General features: G+C 37.3%; 1 protein-coding gene across 3 annotated transcripts in view; it reads left to right on the top strand.

Annotated features, from left to right (window-relative positions):
• Positions 1-2,895: 2,895 nt before the first annotated feature.
• Positions 2,896-25,482, top strand: part of CDH18 (cadherin 18) — a 151,103-nt gene continuing 128,516 nt past the window's right edge. For all 3 annotated transcript variants that reach the window (XM_061994609.1, XM_061994608.1, XM_061994611.1), the window contains exon 1: positions 2,896-3,123. In XM_061994609.1, coding sequence (XP_061850593.1) covers positions 2,896-3,123 — 228 coding nt within the window. The remainder of the gene's footprint in view (positions 3,124-25,482) is intronic.

The raw sequence follows: 25,482 nt of genomic DNA, 5'->3' as shown, positions 1-25,482 counted from the left end.
TGTGGCAGAGTTGAGGTTTCCTTACAGAGGATGAGGAAGGTTTTTAATGAATGTTTGTGGTAAGAGGGTGCTGAATAAGCTAGGATGAGGACCTTTGTACTGAACTTTAATTAGACTTTGGTTTTAAAAGATGTTTACCAGAGCAAAAACACTTTAAAGAATATTCACTAAAAATCCTTCCTCTTTTAATTGTTGAATTTGTCATAGCAGAAATGATTCTCCAAGCTTCACACACAGTTCGGGATCAATTGAAGCTTGAACTTCTAACAGTGCTTATAACAAGAAGCAGATGCTGTTGTAGTAGTATATTATTATTATTATTATTATTATAAAAATTGTTCAGGATCGAGTATTTTAAACTTAAATTTTGAGGGCAGATGTTTAACAGAATCTCTGAATTAAATAACATTACAGGCTTTTCAAAATGTAAATTCAACACCTCCTAGTTAATGTCAGTGCAAAGAAGAACAGATATTTTTGTGATGAATATGCCCTTCATCATTTTTTCTCTTGTTGTAAGAGCCAGACTGTAAAATAACACATTTTCTAGTCACCATCTTGGGGTTGTGGTTTTTTTGGTTTTAATATGGATGACTTCTGAGACAGGGAGAAACCAAGTTCTGTGTAGTAAATCTTGATTTGTTGGTGAAGCACTCATTTATATTTACTCTTTTATAAGGTAAGAATTTTCCAGCACCGCCATACCCACAGTTTTGATAAATGAAAGTTCACTAGTAATGATTTCAAATATGTTTTAAATGTGCCATTCAAAGAAGTCTTAATGCACTTTCTATAGCATTTTTAACTTATTATGCACTGCTTATAGTCTTATGAACTGCTCTCAGGCATTTCCCAAGATGGAAACAAAGGAAAGAAAAATAATACTTCAATGGATAAAACTGCAGCCTTATCATTTTGTGAGGTACTGCTTAATTTTAATGTATATCTGAAGTATAACAATGACTAATCTATTTAAATAGTCCATCTGTAAATACAGAAATCTTAGAAGGAAATTATATGCCTCGAGGCAAAAAACTGATTTCCAGCAAGGTTTGGTAATGAATGCAGGAAGGCAAGGAAACCAAGGAAAAGTATATAGTTAAAAACAAATGTGAGACTCAGAATATCCTGATTCTGTTATGGGCATAACTTAGACTTCATTTCACTGTGAAAAATTCCTATTAAACCACATTTGTACTTAAAGTAGGTAATAATACATTGTATTGTATGAATCTGTTCTGAGTTGGGATGCAAGGCTTTTAAGAGACCAGTGACTTGGTCCTTGTCAGTGTTGAGAGGAGATTACATTGATATGGAAATAAGAAGCAGAGTAATGCTAAATGTATAAAAATTTCTTTCCTTAGTGGAAAATTCTGTACCTCCTTTTTATTGAGCTCCTGCCCAGCTGCAAGAGGCTGGAGTTCTTCCTTTACTTCATTGTAACCTGCTGTCCTGAACTGAGTAATAGCAATGGAAAATTTGTCCTTTCTGAGCCTTTGTAATGTACAGCAGTCTTGAAATATTCTTCTGTTATTCTAATGAAAAAATGGACTTGGATGAATACAGAAGAAAGTGTGGTTGGACTTCCAGTAATATTTTGGATTTGAAAGAAGCATAAGGGAAATAAAAAACTGCAGTGAAAACATGGTTGATGAGTTTCCTTCCGCTGCGGTATTTTTCCATCTGATTTTTAACTTACTGTTTGGTTCTTCTTCAGAGATTTTGAATTTCTTCTGTTGGGTTCCCATGAAACTTAGAAACAGAATTAGTTTGGCTGCATTTCTGTTTACATAACTTGTAATGGCTTTATGATGCTCAAAGACAATGTGGGAAGACAGTTGTAATTTTTGTAGATTTAGTTGCATGATTTGAGACTCCTGATAACTGAACAGTTACCTTAAGGTAACTTTCTCTGAGGCTGAAAACTTTACTTCTTTCAAGGTACTTTTCCTTAAGTGCTACATCAACTCCTGTGATCTTTATCACATTTTTTCTGTTGTGGTATATAAAAGCTTACATTTTCCTTTCTGAAGCTGAGAAAATAATGTCACTGGGAACTTAGATGCTTCTATAAAAGTAATAATGACCATCTAAACAACAGTACCTGAACTTTCTGCCAGGATGAAATAGTTTTGTGAGGTTCCAATATGTTACTGGTTGAATTTATGTAAAGAATCAGTTTGGAGGCTTTCTTTCAAAACCTATCAATAACCTTGGTATTTTTTACCGTGTTGGACGTCTGTGTGGTGCGTAGAAGTTCAAGAACTCATGCAAAATGAATTATCAATCTCTGTCTATTTCATAGGACTGTAGCAGAGTGTATTTTACTGCCAGACCACGTCAGTGATTTGCAGGTAAAGGTCAAAGGAACTATTCAGAAACACGTAGATTTTAATATTATGAATGCTTTCATAGCTTGGGTGAACCGTGCTAATTCTTAAGATGTTTTAATTCAAGAAAAAAACAACAAACCTACAGCCTTCTGAAAACACTTTTACAAGTGAAAAGGATTGAAAAGAAATTTTACTTACAGTGAGAGTCTTTGAGAGACTCATTCGTACAGCTGTGAGTGTAATCTAAGGTCAGGAACTTGAAAATTGCTGGGTTTAGTGATGAGTAAGTGCCTTTCTTTTCTTTCCCTATTAGAAAATGGTCGACTGTGGAACTCTTTTGTGAAGACCTCAGAAGAAATATCAGTTTTTCCAGACAGCTTTTCATAATGTAAATATAATTTGAGCTTTCCCAAATGGGCAGCTAAACCATGAACAAGCAGAAAAACCCATTTTGGACTGTATTTCTGAACCAGGCTTCACCTTCTGTCTCGGGAACTTATTAAAGGATTACAACTGAAAAAGACAAGAGAAAGAAAACCTTGAACGGGAAGCTTATCCTACAATGAGAATTTCAAGTACATCTTGTATCTGCCCAGTCCTAGTTTGTCTCTGTTTTGTGCAGAGGTGTTATGGAGCTGCTCACCATGGCTCCATCAAGGTGACTAGAAATCAAACCAAACACGTAGAAGGTGAAACGGAAGTGCATCATCGTCCCAAGCGTGGATGGGTGTGGAATCAGTTCTTTGTTTTAGAAGAACACATGGGACCAGATCCTCAGTACGTAGGAAAGGTAAGATCATTGTCTTCTTTTTGGCTCTGGTTTTCATTTTCCCGTCCCTTGAAATGTGGCCCTGACATAGTTAAACCAGGTATCCCTTTAGATGGCACCTTCTTTTTTCAAAGCAGCAAACCTCTTGGATTACCACATACATGCAGAGCAAACTTGCCAGTTGTGTATGTGTACTTTCTGTCTTTGTTATAAAGAAAAAAAAAACAGATAAAGTAAATAGGATGAAGATACTAAAATTTGATAAAATATTCCTCTGAGCTCAGCTAAACACAAAGTGAGTGCAGCTGATCCTCTTACAACAGATTTGAGAACCCCAAATGCATGGGGCTTAAGTATGTCACTTCTAAAGACTTTTCCAGACTATTCCAGAATAAGAATTAGTTCTACTTCAGAGGGGATTATAAATACAGTCTAAACTGCATAAGGGTAGAGAGGAAAAGGACTTCTCCACAAGGAAATTCTCTGTGATTTTCTTTGTAATAAGAGGCAGGAGCTGTGTTACTTGTTACAGTTGCTCAGAAGCCTGTGAGAACAAGCAGCTCTGCCTTTATAATTTTGACCTATATAGTGACCTTCAAGCACAAAGTTCACGCTGATGCTGTTGTAGGCTGGCCAATAGAAGCTGGGTTTACCATGTGTAATGTTGTCTGTATGGCTTGTGTTTTAAATTTTCATTAAAATAGCATAAAGCTGTATATATAGCTTTATTGCAAGATGTATCACAGATGGAGCTTTCCTCCCTCAAATACTGTCTTTCAGTGTTATGACAGATTTCTTTTTATTATGTAATCGAGATGAATGTTAATTTCCTTAAGGAAAATAGAGAAAGATGCTGAATAGATGGGGTGAAGAATAATGGCTAATGGGAATGAGGGCATGGAAAAGGAATTGTTTAGTTTTCATGTGCCTTCATGTTGGTAATCCTGAGAATTATATCTTAGAGAATGGAAGATATGCAAGGAAAGCAGCAGCTTCTGAAATCACAGATGTCTCGTAGCAAGGGCTTTCAAATTTGAACAGTGTTATCTGAGATAAAAATAGCAAATGGAGCATCTGTATTTAAGATGCTGTTAACACAATGAGCAAAAAAACCCTTGCTTAGTTCTGCCAACCTTAGTAAAATACCAAGTATTTCAGCATCCTGAACACTGTTGGGATTTGTGCAGGAAATGTAAACTGAGGAAGAACCTTTCTAAATGGAGATAGTGGGCTGCATTGAAAGAGAAGCATTTAAAACAGGTGAGGGAAGGAGGAGATATGCTTCCAGACCCATCTTAGACTGCTCAACATTTTCATGAATGATTTTGGAATAGAGGAAACATTTTACAAACATTTTGCTGACACAAAGCTATGCAGGAGAATCAAAACATTGTCTGGAAAGAGCTAGATAACATGAATAACATTTGGATATGGAGCTGGAGAGCAAACCTCGGGACTGCAGCGTGACAAGGCTCTTACAGAACAATTCTGTTGCACACTACTGGCTTGTCAGGTGTAAATGACAGAGGAAGAGAAAGATCTGGTTGCCAGATCAAATACTACCTCTGCTGTCATATCTTAAAGAAGGTAAATATGATACTAAGCTGCAAAAGCTGAGATAATCAAAACAGAGATAAAGTGGTATTAAAGCTATTGTGAAAAATAATGTTATTTACTACTCTGAGTATTTTTGGCCAGGAAAAATGAATTTATATATGAAGTTATGCAGTGAAAATTGAACACTGTGTTTGGGGGGATGGTAAAATCTAAAGTGTGTTTGTTTAATTACTCTCACAAATAATAGTAGAGAGCATGAATTATTCTGCAAACACACTTCAGAAGAAACCACAAAGGACAATGAAGAGGTATATAAGTCCATTCAATATTTCCTTGGAAAAAACCAAAAAACAAGAGGTTTTGGTGGCCATAAATTGATTCAGAATGGAAATAAGACAATAGATGAGATCCTGGAAAAGTCTTCTAATAGGAAGAGTGGAAACAAAAATCTGAAGCGGTTTCAAAGTCTTGTCTTTATGAAAGTATTTATAGATACAATTGCATGCAAGAAGAGAGGCCTGGATTCAATGAGCTACAGAATGATTCCATTCAATTTTGTGTTCCTATGATAGCATTATATATTTTCTTTAATCCTCTGACCACTCTACTAATGCTACATTTGCAGAGATCAATGAGTAGGGTTTCTTTAAATCTTTCATGGTCAGAATGTGACTACCATGCCTTGTTTGAGGTAATTTCTTTCTCTGTACTTGCCAGTTTGTCTCCCTTTTACCTCAAAGAATTCCCTATGCCATTGATCATTCTCTACTCTGAAACATTAGTAAGCTTATCTTTGCAGAAGCTTGTGGGTCTTAGAAGCATCTTCACTTTATTTTCCATTTGTTGTGATGGTTCTGATGACCTGATGTACTACAAAGATCAATCATATTAGCTCGGGCATATAATTTTAATTCGGAAAAAAGGGAAAGTCTGGCTGAGAATAACATAAAATTAGTAATTAGTAGAATTTCAGTAGTGGTCATTATGCCTGAACTCCTTTTCATTTTGAAAAATGAACGTTTTACTGATGTTGCATTTAATTGTAGACACCTCATCAAGGTCCCAATTTATGTGCCTTTAATTTCACAAGAAGTTTTCGTGCAAAGCCTCTTGGTTTATAAAGGAAGACTATGTGAGCAGTACACTTTAATTCCAGGCTTCTGTTTGGTGGCAGCACACTATCAACTCTGTCAATTATTAATTCTGTAGACTACTCTGCTTCACTGGTAAGAGTTTTGCCATTTGAGATCTGTCCTTTCACATTTTTCACACCCAATTTGGGTGTAACATCAGAGAAAGCAGAGTCATTATGTACAATACTGTTATACTGATTACAGTCATTGTCATGGAAATGCACATTGAGGACAAGAATAGGGTAGGCTTGCAATGAAAATGGTAAGGTTTCTCATTCTTACTGTGAAGAGGATGGGTTAATTTACTGCCATCATCTTGTTATACAGCAAGTGTTAGGACAACAAGTCATCATTGTATTTCAATATCAAGCGTATTGCCATTCCTTAGCCATTATTTCTTTTCTCTAAAGAAAAAGTCACTTGTACATGGAAAATCTGTATAAAATTAATCTATATCAGCCATACTCGGAAGCTTTTTATAGGAACGTAGCAAAACACAGGTCCTCGAAAAATGAGCTTGTAGTAGAAATGAGAAATGTTTCTTTTATAGATGTTAAGTGTTTTCTGTGGTTCTGGGATTCTTTAACTCGTTCCCTTGTATTGCACATAGGTTATCTCTTCAATACTTCAGGGTATGTTTTCCTCACAAACACCTCAAAAAATAGTTCTGCATTAAATAAGGCATCTTTAAAGAATTAAAAACCCCATAGGGGGTTCTTTTTCTAAAATGATGAATTATTTGGGGAGGGTTTCTTGAAAGTTTCCAGATGATCAATAGGACCTAACGATATTAGTTCTGACAGACTGCTCACCTTTGATGCAAGTATGTTTGTGTGATGCAGTGGGTAAACTGAACATTTGACTGAACAGGAACAGATATCTTTGTCTCAAATAAGCAGCTTTAATACACAGAACTGAACTTTCAAGTACATGATATATCTTGTCTTTTGCATCTCTCTGCTGAAAAACACTGGAATGAAAACTTAGCTGTGAGCACTGAAAGGGGCAAGGCTAGCAAATGCACCGTGACTGGTGTGAAGTCAGGTACTGACTACACCAGCTCAGAGAAATACTTCTCCCGAGGAAATCTAGAAAAACTTGTGCTGTAGGGCTGCAAGCTTTAACATTTCTCAGTTGCCATGGCTGCTATAGTTTGCATTTCTCATGCATGTTCTTCAGGCTGCTATAATTTGCATGTTCTTTCATGCATGTTCTTCATGCTTCCAGGTTAAGTAATTCCTATGTCATGGTGAAGACAGGCAAAGGAACAATAACAAATAATGAAGAATAACAAATGAAGAATTTTAGGAAAGAGAAACAGAGTACATGTTTCAATCCATTAACAATCTTCATTTTGAACCTTCACACTTCTTTGTCTCCAGAAAGTCTACTCCTTCTGATATTTCTTAAAACTGAGCTGCATAGAAAGCAGGTCATCACTGTACCTTCACTGTCCTTTATACTTTGGAAAAAGAAGTAAATGTGCAGTGGTATAGGGAAGATCAGTGATGATTTGAGACTGAGTGAATCATGCTATTAGAGAGAATAGCAGAGGAATATAATGCACAAGACTGACACTTGATTTCTCTGTGGATCATTTGGATCCCTGAAATATGGAACGTATCCCCCTTAATCCAATTCAGATGTCCTCTGAAGGGTAAATAGAAATGACTTTTTGAGGTATTCAACTGCAGTTGATTTTCAACTGCATTTTTCTTCCCAAATTGAGGGGTAAAGGGAAGTGACACTTTGCTTATGTGGTTTTGCCTGTAATTCAAAAAACATTTTCAGATTTGTGTTCATAGGGGACATAAGGATCTGTGGAAGTTGGAAATGTGTGTGAATGCAGGAAAGGGAAGTTGAAAATAACAGTCTTTAAAATGACCTGAAGTGATTGTACTGAAAGTTAGATTGGGAAAGAAATCCCAGGTGTTATATTGAATTTTCAAGGTAGTAATTCTATTAATTTATTATTTTACTCTTGAAAATAGAAATACAGCATAGCAGACTTGTCATTCAAAGTTCTTTTTCAAAGTAATACAGTAACATGTCATTGAAGTAAATTACTTCTAATGCAGGAGAATGAAACTAATCTTCACTGATCGTATCAAGACAATTTCACATCTCAGATTTTGTGACAATAAAGGGAAAATCTGGATACTTTGGAGTACTTTGGAGTAAGTGCTAAGGAAGAAACAAAAATGGAGTTTTGCAATTAAAATGCTTTTATTCAATGTTAGAGGTTTACATGAAATAAAGCGTATCACATGTTTCAGCACTTTACACATAAACAGAATGAACATTTCTTCTGATTAAAAAAAAGATTTATGATAAAGAAAATGAAAATGTAGACTCTGTAGTATAAAGATTTGGCACATGGCTTGTTAGCCGTTTTCATGTCTTTGTAAAAAGTCATGCAAAGTGGCATAATCGGCATCTAGAATAATGTGCATCTCATTTTCTGCCTTTTAGGCTGCTAGTTGCACAAATAATGTATTTAGATAAAACATTTTTTTTCTACAGATAACAAAAACAAAGTGGTAGCAATAAAAAACTAAGTATGCCAGCATACAATTTTGTGTTCTTTCATCGAGTTTAGTTGCTTCTTTCGAATTTTTTGCTAGAATAGGCCTATGTGGAAAACAAGACGAAAATAAAAGGAGAAGGTTTTTGACTCAACAAGCTTTAAAATCACGTATTTCATGTGTCTGCTGTGAAAGACATTAACTTTTTAATACTTCCAGGGCTCTTAGGGAAGGTCAATACTAAATGAATACACTTAATATTTGAGTAATTATTTTAGCTTCACAGTTTTTAATTCAATTTAAGACTGAGATGTCTCCCACTTCTTGAACCAAAGGACCTCTCAGCAAATCTGTGAAAGTTCTAGATTAATGACATTGAAAAAGTAGAGGTTTATATTTTTAATAGTTCCTTTTCAATTAAAAAAAATCTTCCATATTACAGTTTCTTCACAGATCACTGACCCCAGATTTTACAGTTCATGGGTTTCTACCCTCTGATTACTCAAAATAATTTTCCTTCCTATTACAACATAGTCGTTGCATTAGGTCACCAACCTCAGATTTTACAGTACTTTTAAGCTATTTTGATCTTTATGCTTTTCTGCTCTCTCATTACTCAGGTCTTAATTCTTGTTACCCTTACTGTTGTTAAATAATGTTTTGGTTCAATGCCATTGAAATTGATGGAAAGCCAACACTGATCATGTAGGACAGTGCCTGTTTCTCTAATTCTCATATCTCCCACTGTTGCTCAGGGAGCAGCCTTACCAAGAAACACAGACAATTTGCCCTCTCCATCCTCCCTGCTATCATCAAATCTGTTAGTATTGTGCAATGTTATATGGCTCTATAATATGTTAACTGTCTCATTTTACAGAATCACAGAAGGGCTGAACTTCTTACTGTATTTTTACAAAAAGCTAACTCAAGGCTGTTGCCAACCCAAAAAGTTTGTTAAAATAATAATGTGCAAATGTGCATTTGGGGTTTTTTGAGTTCTGTTGGCACAGACAGGCCACTTTTCTGCCTCCATGCTGATACTAACCCTACTTTTACTCAACAACTGTTACTTGGTTTCTTTTTGAGAATTTGAAGGCACATTACTCAAATTGTATAAGGCATAGAATGCTATGGACCTTTAGGTTTTATTCATTGCTTTTTTAAGTGGAAACTCTTAAAGATTGAAGGTTATATGGGGGAAAATCAAACTCAAGGGAAGATAGAGCTTTCATCAGCCTGATCAATATGACTTTCTTCCAGCATATTCAGCCACATCTGAGGTTTCCTGAAGCACAGTACTTGCACTGCAGTCCTGTGACCGAAAATGGCTATATACAGCTTGACAAGGGCATTTCGTTTTGACAGACCAAACAAACAAACAGAAAAGCATGAACATGCAGAAGTTCAGTGCTAGTCCAAAGACATGGGATAAAGTGTTTACCTGGTTTAACTTCATTTGATGTGGAATTGCGCCAAGAAGAAACTTGTTCTTTTATGTCAAAACAGCAACGTTGAATCTAACATGTCAAAGTAATAACGGTTTTTGTAAGGAAGCTTTATACAGTCTGACAGTTCTATATTGCAAAACATCAGTTTGCTATGTGGAGACTGTTATTTCAATTAACGGTTCAAAATAATTTTGTCAAGGTGATCTAATCTTCTCTGAGTTTTTTATGGACTGAAAAAAAGTCTGTGCAAGACTTGACCTTTTTTAAAAATTTATTTATTTTTTTACTTCATACCCTTTCATGATGTGACACACAGCAGCTGAAGTTCTGTGGTTTTTACATGTTCTTTACACTGAACAGTTACACCGAGGAAACCAACATCTTTTTGGTGGAACTGACATTTCTCATTTAATCATTTTAGAAGTTTTATGTGGGGGTTTCTTTAGATGTTTTGGGGTTTTTTGAGGGCTGTGTTTTGGTTTTGGGATTTTGTTTTGTTTGTTTTGAGTTTGGGGGTTTTTCTATGAGGAAAGGCATGTTCCTAATAAACATGTAGGCATGTTCCTGCCTTCATTCTGTTTTTCATTTTGGTCATGTGTTGGTTTTACATGGCAAGGTGCTGGTGGGAGAGCTGCAATATGGGCCCCGGGGCGGGGGGACAGCTGATTCCAGCTGATTGCAGCACAGGGCACAGCTGAGCCCTTGAACCATGGGCTGGCAGGCACCTCAGGGAATGCCTGGGGAAGAGCAGGCAAAATGCTGCCCAAGGGAGGGCAGGAGGAGGACAGGAGGGGCTCCGGGCGCCCTGGCAGAGAGACCCGTATGGCCCTAGGACAGACCCCTCTGGGGAGAGGTTTCACTGCAGCCCCTGGGAAGGGCTCAGGTTGGGGAAGGAGGTGCAGAAGGAGAGGCAGAGAGGAGATGTTAGGGACTGACCACAGGCCCCATTCTCCATCCCTCTGCACGACTGGGAGAGGAGGAGGTAGAACAGTCGACAGTGAAAGTGAGCCTGGGAAGAAGAGTGAATGAATGGAGGAAGGGTGGTTTAGGTTTTATTTGGATGTTTTGAGGGTTTTTTGTCTTTATGTCTCACCATCCTACTCTGTTTTAATTGGCAATTAGTTAAAATTATTTTTCCTCAAGTCTAGTCTGTTTTACCCATTGCAGTAATTGGTTTGTGATCTCTGTGTCTTTGTCCTATATGTTGAACATCTGTATCAAATCTTTGTTTTGCCTCTTACAACAGTTTGAAATTTTCCATTAGGTTACAAACAAACAAAAATCCATTAGGGATAGTAGTTTGTATTCATAAAGTTACACTTGGAGTTCCCTTGGGTTTAGTGTGTGATTAATTTGTATGGAATGTGGTATTGGTATGTCCTTGTCTGTTTTATTGTCAGATAAAAGTAACAGTAACAGTTGCCAAAATATATTTGTTTGGTTTGTTATCATCCAGAAAATTAACATATTAGATACTTAAGGTATTAGTATAAATAATACACATGCTTGTGATAATGTGTTGATAATAAGACAGATGCTATCCACTGACAGAACTCATCCTTTGAAACAGGAAAGCCTGTTTAGGAAGAAGTTTCTGCATGTGTTTACAAAGCAAATAGGAAGTCTTATAAGTAACATAAATACAGTATCTTTTGGAATTCCTGGTCCATTGTTTAAGATATTTTTAAATACATTTGTATTGCTGTATTTATTTTACTACTTAATATTATAAATTGTAATTTTAAAACTCAGTAGTATCCTAAAGAAGTAAAAATTTGGACCTGATAAAGCATTACAGAAGCAGTCTGTGCACATCCTTGATATATAAATACTTAGTATCTGTAAGCCTTGAGTCAAATCATGACAATGTAGCCATTTACACAAATAAAAGAACATCTGTGTGAATGTTTCACATGTAGTATTAAACCTACAAGAACATTGTCATTATCCTGCTGACTGGAATAGCAAAGTTGCAGCTGATGTGTTGATGGTGTTCAAATAGCTTCTAAGGCAGAAAAAAATGCATCAGTAATGGGGCGACTTCACTTAGTCCCTGGAAGGCAGGATAAATTTTACATTGAGATTGAACTCCTATATCAAAAGTTTCTAGCCATAATAAATGACTGCTTCATAAATTATCTAGTCATCAGATCTCCAAAACAAGAACTAAAGCTAAACTTGCTCTGAAGCAATGCTTAAAGCAAATGTGAAACACCTGTCAGAAAGACACGAGGGGCTGAAGGAAGTTTGAATGACTAAATGGCACAGTGCAGAGTGCAAATAAAGGCAGAGTCTTATATAAAGTGTGGGTTTTGCCAAATGAGAGAAATAGAGAGGGATGGGGAATATTGCACATTAACTGTAAACCACAGTAACTCATCAAATAAAGTTTGAGGGAAAACTTGCAATAAATAAAAAAATCTTATTCAGAAACATCAGGATGAGGAAGCTTACTAAAGACTGTTTTATCAAAGGACAATTGGGGCATCAAAGGTGTAAAGAGAGAAAAACAAGCCTGTAGCAGAAGAGCTAAAAGAGTTTTTTAAAGATCTTTACCATGGGAGACCTTGGGGAGCATGGCACAATTGTTTTATGAGGAATGCATCAAAGGAAGAGTCTCAAGCTGAGGCATCTGTGGAAGATGCAGTGGAACAAATCAACAACAGCAATTTGTCACACATACCTGTTGTAGTCATCAAAGAGAAAACTCAATAACTTTGATGCATTAATATCTAAAACAACTTTGGTGTCTGAGGAACAAAGTATGCAGTGGTATCAATATAACAAGCAAACAAAAACTGAACAAACATACACAGACACACACACCCCACCCAAACTGTCATGTGGGCAAAACCGGTGCCACTTGACATTTAGAACAATTTGTGGAAAGCAGGGTGAAGAGCTGGGTGACAGATTTCATTATACTATGAGAAGAAAACATGAGAAAGACCAATGATAAAGACATGCAGCAGAGGGATTTTCCAAGACTGATTGAAATTCAATACAGATCAATGTAGATCAGTGGGCACACAAGCAGCAGATGAGTTGAGCAAAGCTGCCTAGAGGAAGAGGACCTGGGGATATTGGTTGACAGCCAACTGAATAGCAGTCAGTGTTGTGTTCCAAGTAGCCAAGAAGGCCAATAGCATCCTGGTTTCTATCAGATATATTTTGGCCAGAGCAGTAGGGAAGTGATTGTCTGCCTATACTCAGCACGGCTGAGGCCACACCTTGAATATGCATTCAGTGTTGGGTTCCTCACTACAAGAGGGCCATTGAGGAACAGGAGCGTGTCCAGAGATGGGCAGTGGGGCTGATCAAGGGTCTGGAGCACAAGTCTGATGAGGAGCAGCTGAGAGAACTGGGGTTGTTTTGCCTGGAGAAAAGGAGTTTGAGGAGAGACATGACCGCTTTCTACAACTACTTGAAAGGAGGTTGTAGCAAGATGTGGATTGATCTCTTCTCTTAGGTTATAAGCAGTAGCACAAGAGGAAACAACCTCAAGTTGTACCTGGGGAAATATAGATTACATACCAGGAAATTTTTCTTTACTGAAAGAGTTGTCAATCATTGAAAAAGTCTGCCCAGGGAAGTTACAGTGCTAGGTTAACAGTTGGACTTGATCTTAGAGGTCTTCTCCAACCCAAATGATTCTGTGGCTGTATGATTAACAAGGCTGTAAGGTTAAATGAGCTGTAAGATAAACCTCCATCGGCCAAGTGCTTGGAAGTAGTCCAATGAACAAACTATATTTTAGAAATTGGTGGAAAGGGGAAAAAAAACCACCATCTTGCAGTACAAATCCACAGTGTGTCTCCAATGCAAATCAAATTTCTCATTTTCTTATACTTTTCCACAGTCCTGCAAAAGAAACATTTCTGAGAAGGGCTGCAAGGCTGATCTAACGTATAGCACAGTTTCTATATCAGGAGTGACTGATTACACCATTCAAAAGTCACCTTCATTTGAGAAACGTCACATTTTCCATTAACAACTTCTAATTCTGAATTGCAATGTTTATTTATATCTGTAGTTTTCCTGAGTACAGGACTTTTATTGGAAGGGATTGCTTTACTTTCCTGAAAGTAGTATGAGGAACATCGGAGTAGGGGAGGCCTCTTCTGACTGAAAAGAGATGGGAGTTGGAGAGTGGCCTAGACAGTCACAAGGAATGTGCATCAGAAATGGCTTTTCTCTTTCCTTCTCTTTCCTCTTGCAAGCAGTAGGAATCATCAAGAAAAATAGCAAGACAGACACAAAACAGTGCAGTTCTGCATGTATGCAATTGGTAAAACTCTATAGGATACTTCGATCTGATGCCACATCAGTGTTCATAATTAGTCTCTCAATAATGAATTGAGATAATTCAGCAGGTAAAAACCATGGAACATTGAGAGTAAGAGCAAGCTACAGTTAGACAGAAAATCCATGTATTCAAGAATTCAGAGCTACATGTCCATAAATGTAGGTAGCTGAGTTTTAGCTCAAATAAATGTTAATAAAAACCACTTTTGCCTATCATACAGCTACATCACAAGGATTTCATAGAATCATAGAATGGTAGGAGTTGGAAGAGACCTTTAGAGATCATCTAGTCCAACCCCCTGCAGAAGCAGGTTCACCTAGATCAGGTCGCATAGGAATATATCCAGGAGGGTCTTGAAGACCTCCAAGGAAGGAGACTCCACAACCCCTCTGGGCAGCCTGTGCCAGGGCTCCCTCACCCTCATGGTGAAATAGTTTTTTCTTATGTTTAAATGGAACTTTTTGTGTTCCAGCTTCATCCCATTACCCCTTGTCCTGTTACTATCTGCTATAGAAAAAAGGGATGTCCCAACCTCCTGACACCCACCCTTTAGATATTTATAAATGTTAATAAGATTTATTGTCATAGTAAAAGTTATTCTAAACTTGATTGTGTCAGTGGTTATTAGTAAGTCAGCATTTCCACTCCATGCTCCTTTCTTAGATAACTTTTCCTCTACGTGTCTGTAATAGCACAAGCAAATATTGGTTTGTATTTTATTTAGAGGAAGTAGTTTCTTCATTTTTCCTCTGTATTGCGTGAAATCATTGTGACATGTTTCTTTCAGAGCACAAGGAATATATTCATTATAGATAGTTTTCATAGTTAAAGCAAACTAGCAATTTACAATGACTCATTCAAGGTTTATTTTTCTTTAATCATTAATTGTAAGAATCACGTAAAATCAGGATGTAGATCTCAGGTAAAAGCTGAAATACATGAGTGGTAAGAGTCCTTATAATATTAACTACAGTTTGTGGAGAAAAAACCCAACCAAACAAAAATTCTTTTCCATCTTATGAGTGACTAATGATACTCAATGTCTCCAATTTAGTGTTGACTTGTTTGATTTGCTGCTTTCCAGTTTTGACTTCAGGAAGGGGATATTTGTTACTTCTGTAAAATCAGATCCTACTGAGAACTCTCCTTATAGGACCCCTAAATCCATGATACCTAGAGCTCTCTCCCTTCTATATCTTCACTGAAAAAAAACATTCCTAGATCTGAAAATTCTGTAATTGCTCTTGATTGCAGCTACTTTCTTACTAATCTAGTTATTAACCTTTACCTTGAACTATACTGTCTTTCATCTGTTATGTACTGTTTTCCCCTTGACGAATGTACTGCAAAAGCGATGATTTTTACTAAAGAGAAACTTCTGTGACCCTCAAATATAATGAGTTCTCTGACTTCACTATGGATGTTGATAGTCATTACAGTGGTTAATCGTAGCAGAAAGCATGCACATCACCTAATTAGGCAGCATGCACAAATGTACTTGACTGGAAATCAAAAAGTTAGCTTTCCTGGTTCTTTCCCAAAACAGATATTAAGAAGTAGTTACACACAGTGCCAGTGTTAATACACAGTAGCCTCACTATGGCTACTTTTTAGATGTAGTTTTTAGAGAAGAGACATGATCTTACTACATACTATATACGTTATCTGACAAAAATGAACTCCTACAGTCATATAAACCATCCTGTCTCTGAAGCTCTTATTTCAGCAGAAATTAAGTAGCTCCCAAGGCTTGGTCCTAATATTCTGCACCATGTCTTGGAAGTGTTCCAATATGTAATATATTAGCATTTATTTTGTGTTGTTTTTATTTTCTATGGGAGAAATATGTTTTTCTTTGACAGCCTTTTGTAGCAAACCCTAATGAAAAATATCCCTAAGTCGAAGGGATATCAAACCACAAGTCTGTTATAGGGAGAGTGATAAAGTTTCCTTTCCTGCTTAGTAGTTACTGAGTAGTTACTTTTGTAACCTGAGGTTTCTTCAAAATTGCTAGATCTCTAAAATCAGTATTCTTCCTGCCCCAAAATCCTGAGAATTTAAAACTCACTGCTATTCATGACCTGTCTTCATCGGTGTAATCCCCAAAATACATCTTTAGGTGCAATATTGGTTTATTAAACTGAAAACATCCAAATTACATTACTCTTTCTCCAAGAAAAATTGACTGCAACATTTCAGTCTGTTGAATACCATGTAAGGGCAGAAAAGGAATCTTCTAAGTGTGTCAGTTTACAGATGGGAGAGCAAGAGAGCTCCAGTTTATCGGCCCTTCTGTTTTACCTTGAATAATCTCATTTGAAATGCTCCTCGGTTCTCATGGTATTCCCTTCTGCTTAGTTATTTCCAGTCAATAGCTGCTGTGTTTTCTAACAGCTATTTTCCCTCCCGCATCAGCAGTACTATTAAGGAAGCAGACACAAACTTAAGAATCTGTTGATATTCCACAAAAATTCTTTCATCTCACTCTTCATTTTTTCAGATGGATTGCCTTCACTTGTTGAAATTTCTAGGATTACAGTTGCCAGCAATTCATGATTGCGTTTGCTACTTACAGACTTTCTTTATGGTGTTGTACTTGTGACTGTAAAAGATCTCATTGCTCTGACCTCATGGGGATCACTTGCAGGCTAAAAGATGATATGGTCTTCTTATTACAGAATTACAGAATGGTAGGGGTTGGAAGGGACTTCTAAAGATCATGTAGTCCAGCCCCTCTGCTTTATAAAGTGTGTCAATCTCAATCAGTTCACTCAGGAATCTTTACAGGCAGGTTTTAAAAACCTCCAGAGAAGGAGCCTCCACAATCTCCCCGGACAGCCTGTGCCAGTTCTCCATCACCTGAATAGCAAAGAAGTTTCTCCTTAAGTTTAAATGGAACTTCTTGTGTTCCAGCTTCTGTCCATTTTCCCTGGTCCTGTCACTGGACACTGCAGAAAAAAAGTGTTGCCCCATCCTCTTGACATCCACTTTTAAAATATTTGTAAGTATTAAAGAGGTCACCCCTCTGTCTTCTCCAGGCTAAACAGCCCCAATTCCCTCAGCCTTGCCTCATAAGGAAGATGCTCCAGTGCCCTGATCAGCTTGATGGCCTTGTGCCAGACCCTCTATAATTTCGCTGTCCCTCTTGAGCTGAGCAGCCCAAAACTGGACACAAGACTCCAGATGAGGCCTCACCAGGACAGAGTAGAGGGGGAGCAGAAGCTCCCTCGACTTGCTGGCCACACTCTTCTTGATGCATCCCAGAATGCCATTGGCCTTCTTGACCACTAGGACACATTGCTGGCTCATGTTTAGTTTATTGTTAACCAGGACTCTCAGGTCTCTCTGCAGAGCTGCTCTCCAGCAGGTCAATCCCCAGCATGTTCTGGTACATGGGGTTGTTCCTTCCCAGATGCAGGACTCTGCACTTGTCCTTGTTGAAGCTCATGAGGTTCCTCTCTGCCCAATTCTCAAGCTGGTTGAGATCCCGCTGAATGGCAGCACAGCCTTCTGGGGAATCAGCCAGTCCTCCCAATTTGGTTCAGTTGTATTACCGCAGCTCCATGCAGCAGCTGATGAAAGACTGTATTAATGTGTGAACAGAGGAGTGTATGTATGTGGACACTAGAAGCTACATGAAAGTTATTTGATACACTTGTCTTCAAACCTTTTTCATTCTGAAATGTAATAAATGTTTCAAGACTACATATTAATATATTACAGCTACATAAGCCACTAATGGGAAGCAGCATAGAAGATACATGAATGATTTTGGTTTGTGTTGCCTACAGTCTAGGGTCCAGAAATTCTTGGCAGATAGTTAATTCACCTTCACTGCGTGCTTGTGAATCTTAAGTTTTGTCAAGAGTCAACTGAGGGATTGGGAAGTAAACTGTGTTCCCCAAATGAATGGAAAAAGAGGTCTGTTCTTCCCATCCCAGAAGTTGTTTATTAAAGTTTATTCCTCAACTTCGATTCAGTTCAGCTGCATCTTTCCATATCTCTTGCTCTCACACACCCCCCCTGAGTACGGAGCAGCAGTCAGTTTCCCTGTCTCTTGGCAACACAACAGGCAAATGCTTTTTATGTCAGACAGATGCAGACTTGGAACCAGTGTCTACTCAAATATGGCTTAAGACATAATCCAAGGACACACAACAAGGGAATTAATGAGTGGTGGTGTACTCTGAAATGTTCATCACTTCAGTGAAGCCTGTAATTAACAAGTAGTCATGTAGTGTAAAAGAGGGCTCTGCACCTACCTTTTCCTTGTTTTCTTTTAATGTGTTCGGATATTATGCAGAGAGAAATCTGCATCTATGCTGTCTTGATTTAGAAAATAAGGTCTGAAGTGTTGGAGATCTGTAGCTTGCTAGACAGTAGGTCTAGAATCATATATGGCAATTAATAACATCTAATGTGATATTAACATATTAAAGAGGTTTAAGTGGTTATACTGAGTTTCTGAACAACTCTGCAAACCATACTAATGTTACAATCTGAATTTAAGAGACAGGCTTTTCAGGTGATGTAAATGGCAAATCATTGGATTTGTTCTCCAAATTGTGTTTGGAGATCTTGCCACATCTGTAGAGACTCAAGGAGAACTGTATACAACATAATTGTATGTTGAGGCCTGTGTCCTACTTGCTGTTTATTTGTTTCATACTCTGAAGAGTTTCTGACAGAAGCTAGTTCTGAGTTTAACCTATAAAACCCTCCCAGAGGGGAGATTGTGAATAAGCTTCATATAGTAAGGTGTTTTGAGAAGCACAAGTGATTACAAGATGACAAATGGAGAACTTGGTTTCTGTTCTGTTAGTCATTGGAAAAATATCATGTGTTAAGCAAAAATGTGTGGGAAATACAGAACACTGGTTATAATAGCAAGAGAAAGTGCAAGTGTTGAAAGAACTTACACAAGTGGCCACCATGCAGTGTCTGTACAGGTTGTTCTGACATCAACACTGGAGTTCAGATGTACAATCCCAGTGAAGTCATTTGGTCACCGTTCAGGATGTTTCATCACTTTTTGATGACCTTGTGCTTTGGGTCAGCTTTTTCAATTCTACCTCTCTTGTAAGAGGCTTTGACATTAGTTATAAAAGACATGTCCAAATTTGAAATCAGTTAACATGCTTACTTTTGAGAATAAAATGGATGATTTCTCGTTGGTGACTATGCAGAAAAATTTCCCCATATCTGCATATCACTAAGATTTGCCTAGATTTTTTTTTTTTCTTGATGCCTTTGAAATTAATACAATAGCATATCTGAAGTGTTAGATGTAGTTCTGAATAGTGAAATTAAACTATAGAAGCTTTGGGCTTCAACATAATCAGTATTTCTACATTCTGAGAGTTTTGCAGAGCATTGACTGACCTCAGAAAGGTTCCTGAGCTTTGCAGCAATGTTGTTTGGGGTTTTTGTTGAATTAACATTCAGCTGACAAGCAGAAGCTGAATTTTGAATTAGCTCTTGTTTGATAAGTTTTGTTGTGTGGAGACAGTAGGACCTGGATGAGATATTGGGTAAAAGAATCCATGTTATTGCTCCCCTGGGAGTTTCAAAGAGTGTAAAGGGACACTTGTCACCCATTCTCCACAGCTGGGATGTCTATCAGAGGACACATTGGGAAGCTATATTTTTTGATTAATAATGCATGTGATATGTAGAATAATTACAACTTGATTAATTAATTGTTTAATTAATTAACTAATCAACCAGCATATTTGTTGATTAGGTGAGTTGCAAATGTCTTGATTTGTGGACTTTACCAGTGAATTTAATTTCCTGACAAGAAGGGAAATTGAGCACCAGAGTCTTCTGTTTGTACATATTTATGAACCTCTAGATGAGGGGAAAGAAATAGTTCCAATTTCAACTCAAAATTTCACTATATGACTGGAAAATAAAACATTCATAGTAGGAAAAGAGATGTTGGTTTTATTTTTTAAACTAATTAGAAATGTGCATCAAGAAGATCTGTGTTATGTTTTGTATACATTTCACTCTTCCTTTTCATTTCCTGTTTTGCCAAGGATGTCAAGAATACTTTTATGGGTCATATTCCCATATGATATTTTTTTACTTTGAATCTGAATGTTATTTTCTGTAGAGCTACTTTCTGGGTGTTAATGTCTTTAAATTGGGGCTTCTTACTGTTTTATTTTCCTTTTTTGCTTTTACTAATGTTTATCATGTTAAAATGAGTTAAACTCTTTATTAATTTTTTTTCTTGAAAAGATAGGAAGAGTATGCTCTGCCTTGAGGAGTTGTGTTCTGAGGAAAGGGTAGCAGTGGAGAGAGGCAGCATCTGGAGACATAGAGAGGAAAGTAAGGAAAGTTTATTCTACTACCTACAAGAAACAGAACAATAAGCTAAAAGAGAGCTGGATGATAAGAAAATTACAACCAGCGCTTTAAGATCTCCCTCCCCCATCCCTCTTTTCCTCCCAGGCCCTCCCGATATCTATACCACCTCCTCCTCAATGGCTCAAGGGGGCAGGGAATGGGGGATGTGGTCAGTCTCTCACAGATGGGCTCTGCCACTTCTCTCTTGTCAGATGAGGATGACTCCTGGCATTCTTCCCCTGCTCCTGGCGTTCTTCCCTGGGTCCCTCCTTGAGGACAGAGCCCTTAACGAACTTCTCTGGCATGAGTTCTTCCCTACAGCTGTAGCTTCTGCAGATACAAGACCCCTCCCACGGGACATGGCCTCCTCCGGCCATAGTCACTGCGCTTCAATGAAGTGCAAACTCATCTCAGCTTCACCAGTCCTCTGGTGCAGGGGCGTCTCTGCTCCAGCACACCTCCTCCTCTCTTTCCTCACTGACCTGGGAGTCCGCATGGTTGCTTCTCTCTCTCCTCCCACTCCTTGCACCACCACCAGCCGGAAAGGAAGGGATAGAATAAGAAGGAACGGGAAGAAGCCTCCTCTTCTGTCATCTTCTTAAAAAAGTGATTGTGGAGGTGCCTAATTGGTTCAGCCTCAAAAGTGGGTCTGACTTAGAGCTAGGGAGAGTTTCAAGCAACTTCTTACAGGTGCCATCTTTACAACCCCTTCCACCTTACCAGAAACAGCTTCACAGAAAACCATGACAAGAACACACATATAGAATATTAGAAAAGAAAAAAGTATTTGGAATCTTGGATTAGTAGGTAATATTTTGGATAATCAAGTCCAGTCAGCTCACCAGCTAAGATTTTGAAATATCAACTCTTTCTTCTTGTTTTGCACAATGCAAAGAAGCACAGCCATGAAAAAAATGTGTTCTGCTACCACACAGAATAACTTTTTCATCATCTAAAGAAGTGAACAACTAAAGGATGCACTTCAGGCTGGGGAGGAAGAGGAAGGTGTTATACAAGATACTTTTACAGATGATTACAATAACAAGTTGATTTTAAAACTATATTTTTAAGAGTGGAACAGAAAAGTTTTTCCACTCCCTGATATTGGCTACTGGATAATATCAACAAAATTGTCAGTCTCATTATTGTTATTGGAGAGGATTGCCCAGAAGAGATGTGAGTAGAATATCATTCGTGAAGTCAAAAATCTTTTGTTGGTTACTGAATATATACTTGAAGTTAAAAGCTAGCTGAAAATCTTTTGTTAGATGTATACACATACAGTAAACCATGCTTACTGCTGGTCAAAGGTAGGTAAAAAAAAATCCATATTCATTAGAAAGACATTTGATTGTTTATCTCTAGAGGTCTTCAAAGCCCTCCTGGACACATTCCTGCATGACCTGATCTAGATGGACCAGGGGAATTGGACTAGATGATTTCTGAAGGTCTCTTCTAACCCCTACCATTCTGTGATACTATGATTTCTGTTTCACAGGACTTCTTTTTTCCTAAGGGTATTTTTAAGACCAAATAAGACTTGAAAACTAATTACTTTAAATGAAAAAGTAAATTATGGAACTCAGAAAACATAGCATGAGGTGTGTGCAATCTAACAAGCAAAATTACAATGACAGAGACACTAAAATGAAATTAATCTGTAACTAGGTGTGCTAATCCCAATGTATTGAGGGCTATGAAATTATTTTCTGGGTTTTTATCATTAATTAAATTCTTCTTTCACAAGGGATCACTTCTCTTTGAGCATTTTGAGAATTTCACAAGCAAGTATTGCCCTTTAATTCTAATTTTCTGAATAACAGCTTGATACTGAATGTACCTCAGCCAAACCTGTGCTTTACTGAATGTCTGTGTCCTTGGTGTCTTTCTGCAAATGTGTTGTCACAGCCATGTCAGACTGAATGACAGAAACATTCTTCCTTATATTAGAAATACATGTAGATTTCTGAAAATTACCTTACTTCTCTGTTCAAAAGGAAAGTGAAAATTGGAGTTCAGGATGCTGAAATGTTTGTATTTCTAAGCTGTTTTTCTCAACTTGCACAAGATTGCATGTGTGCTGTGTATGTACGCAGGTGTTCATCTGCCTTCATGGAAATAAATACAAGTATTTTGTTGGAGAGGTGCAAGGTGTGTTTTTAAACCCAAAATGCATTTGTTGCCTACCCATGGAGCCTTTGAATGTGATTAGAAAAGGCCAAAACACAGATAGCTCTGAGACAGAGAGCTCCTTAACTTTTGATTATTTAACTCAATGAAAACTCCACATTGACTACCTTAATTTTGGGAAAGTTCCTGATAAATCGTGCAAGAGTGACAAGTGTATAAATTGTTATAATTCTTAATTAGTATTTACCTATATATTACTGTAAATGTACACTGTTGGGGTTTTTTTGCCATATATGTTTCTATAACCCTCTAGTCACTGCAGAGTATTGCACCCAATCACCTTCCCAGAATTCTCCATATCATTCTGCAAAAAATTTTAAGCACCGGCAGCTGACGTTGAAATTTTCATCTGCGCTTAGCATCCTAGTTTATCAGTACAGTCAACATAAAAACCCACCCACAACTTCATTCAAGAGCTGTGGTGCATGTAGAGGGTACGAATGAGTGAGTGTTACAGGCTAGGATGCATAGGAGAACACAGAGTAAAGGAAGGAAGACCAGTAGGAAGTGAAGAGGCGTGATGGCAGTTTCCGAGACATAGGATGTCAAACAGCCTTAAGAACTTGAGGAGAGAGTTTAATCAGATAGGAATGTGATAGCCTGGGCTGAGGAGTGGGACTTCTGTTTTTTTTAAGTAAAAACACAACAACAAAGCACCTACAGTCTATGGGGGAAAAAAAAAAATCTGTTTCCCCTCTGAAAACTCTGCCTGCCCTCTTCACTTCAGAAAACTTCTCCCTTTCATCTCCCATACCACTGAGACATATTTCTCATAAATTATGATAAATGATGTAAGACATTTAATAGGACTTCTTTCAGAAGCAGTCAACAGACAGATAGAAAAATATTCTAAAATAAACCAAAACCGATTCAGTGCTAGTGTTACCAAACTCCAGTGAAAATGGTTAGTGCCTGTTCCTCAGAATGTGAGTTGTTTGGGTTTTTTTTTCCCTACAAGTTAGGTCAACTCAGGAGTTTATCCTTCTTATGAAAGACAATGTGTGTCATTCACATTTACAGAGGAATGGTTCCAATATAGTCTTTCTTGCTTAATTTCTCCCATCAACGTCTGTTGGGATGCTGAATACTTACTCTGCAGATTTGCTCCTCATGTACACACAGGAAATTCTTCATGGTGTGGCTTTATACCTGAACAAAGATTTTATTTATAGTAACAGAAAGGATGGGAGACAAAAGACATTTCCGTTTTTCTCCAGAGTTTTCTTGAGCACGCCTTCAGTGAATGTGATATTTACTACATTTCCAACGTTTGCTTCAGTTTTCTTTAGCCTTCATAGTACAAAATTGTTAGGGTCAGAAGGAACATATTTCCTGTTGATTGAATAATGTTTAAAATTATCACTTAAATACAGCTCTTGCAAACATTTATATTTCTGCTACTTAACCAGCAGTCTGCTTTGGTGCCGTGAACTCTGGTGTTAATGGCTATACTGCACCAGTGAACACAGAAACCTGTTAGATTATTCCTTATGTGGCATAAATCAGATGTTTGTAACACAAGTAATATTTACTTATTTTGAGATGACTGAGTGAAAGGTTATATTCAGTGGGTGTTTGAAGTGTCAAGCTATATATATAAATAACTTTTTCAGCTGGAAACAGAATATTTATGAACTTCCTGGTACTGGAGAAATTAGGTTAGAAAAAAGATGTTGGATGATCAGAATCAGACCCCTGATTCTTCTTCTAGGCCATATAGACACTTGCTGCTGGACTCCTAAAATGTAAAGGAGACAGTCTTTCATGGAAAATGTGTTAATTAATTACCTGTACATCCAAATGATGTACATATATGATACTCTGTATTGTCACCTCCTTGTAGTGCTAACATGAATATCTAGTAATAGATGTATTAATGGTAATTTTAATTACTTCCTGAAATTAACTTTTTATGTTAATTTCCTTAGCATTTTACACATATTGTTTTGCAGTATCATTTGCACCTGATTGTTTCTGGTGAGCCAGTAGCTGTAGAGATTGCAGTCCTATTCTTCCTGAACATTATTTTGAGAGAGGAGAAGTGTCAGAGAGTCTCTGGGAAGAAAATTCACTGAAATGTTCATGCAAATGACATCTATATTGCTATGTCGACATATAAGAAAGACTAAGGAGAGGAGCCTATTGCCCCAAAGTGTGAAGAGTTTGTTCATGGCATTTAATGTACTTGGAATACTGGTCCCGGAGAAGGGTCAGTTTTACAAACTTTTATCACTTATTTTAATAAGTGATAGCAGTGAATAGAGCAGCATATTTGGAATTCCTTACATCCACAGAAAGAAAACATGAATGTTCCTTGTTGGAATTAGATGGAGATGAATGTAGGACACTGTTTAATGGGAAGTATAAATGTTGTGTGAAATATGACATGGAATACGTTATTGTGTTAGTAAATTGATGAGCCTCTGATCATCAAAGAGTAACTGGGGAAGAAAGTAGTTCTCAACAAGCTTTTTCTTGTGCTAAATTCAAGGTAGTTCTGTGGTCAGGGTATATCTATCCCACAGACCAATGAAAACAAGTTCAAGTATCAAACATGTCACTTTATAATGGACAGCAAAGAACGTAAATATTGTTTCCAGTGAGAAATTTGGAACTTTGAGAAGGTTTTATTTAAATTTTAAATATCCATATATCTAAAGCTGTGTAAGATAAATTCTTCAGCATTCTTCCATGTGTTTTTTTTTTAACTTATGAAATAATTCTAATGTAAAAGATGTTGCTCAGATATGTTAGAATATTAAACGTTATACTATTTCATACCACAACTTAATCTGTGGTTACCTGATTCATGGGCATAGGTTCTTCTTGTATACAAAGATATACCACAACTGATTTTAGAAACAAGT

The sequence above is a fragment of the Colius striatus genome, chromosome 4, assembly GCF_028858725.1.
Source record: "Colius striatus isolate bColStr4 chromosome 4, bColStr4.1.hap1, whole genome shotgun sequence".
NCBI classification, from domain to species: Eukaryota; Metazoa; Chordata; class Aves; order Coliiformes; family Coliidae; genus Colius; species Colius striatus.
Note: the sequence above shows the minus strand (reverse complement) of the source record. Positions and strands in the feature narration are given on the sequence as shown.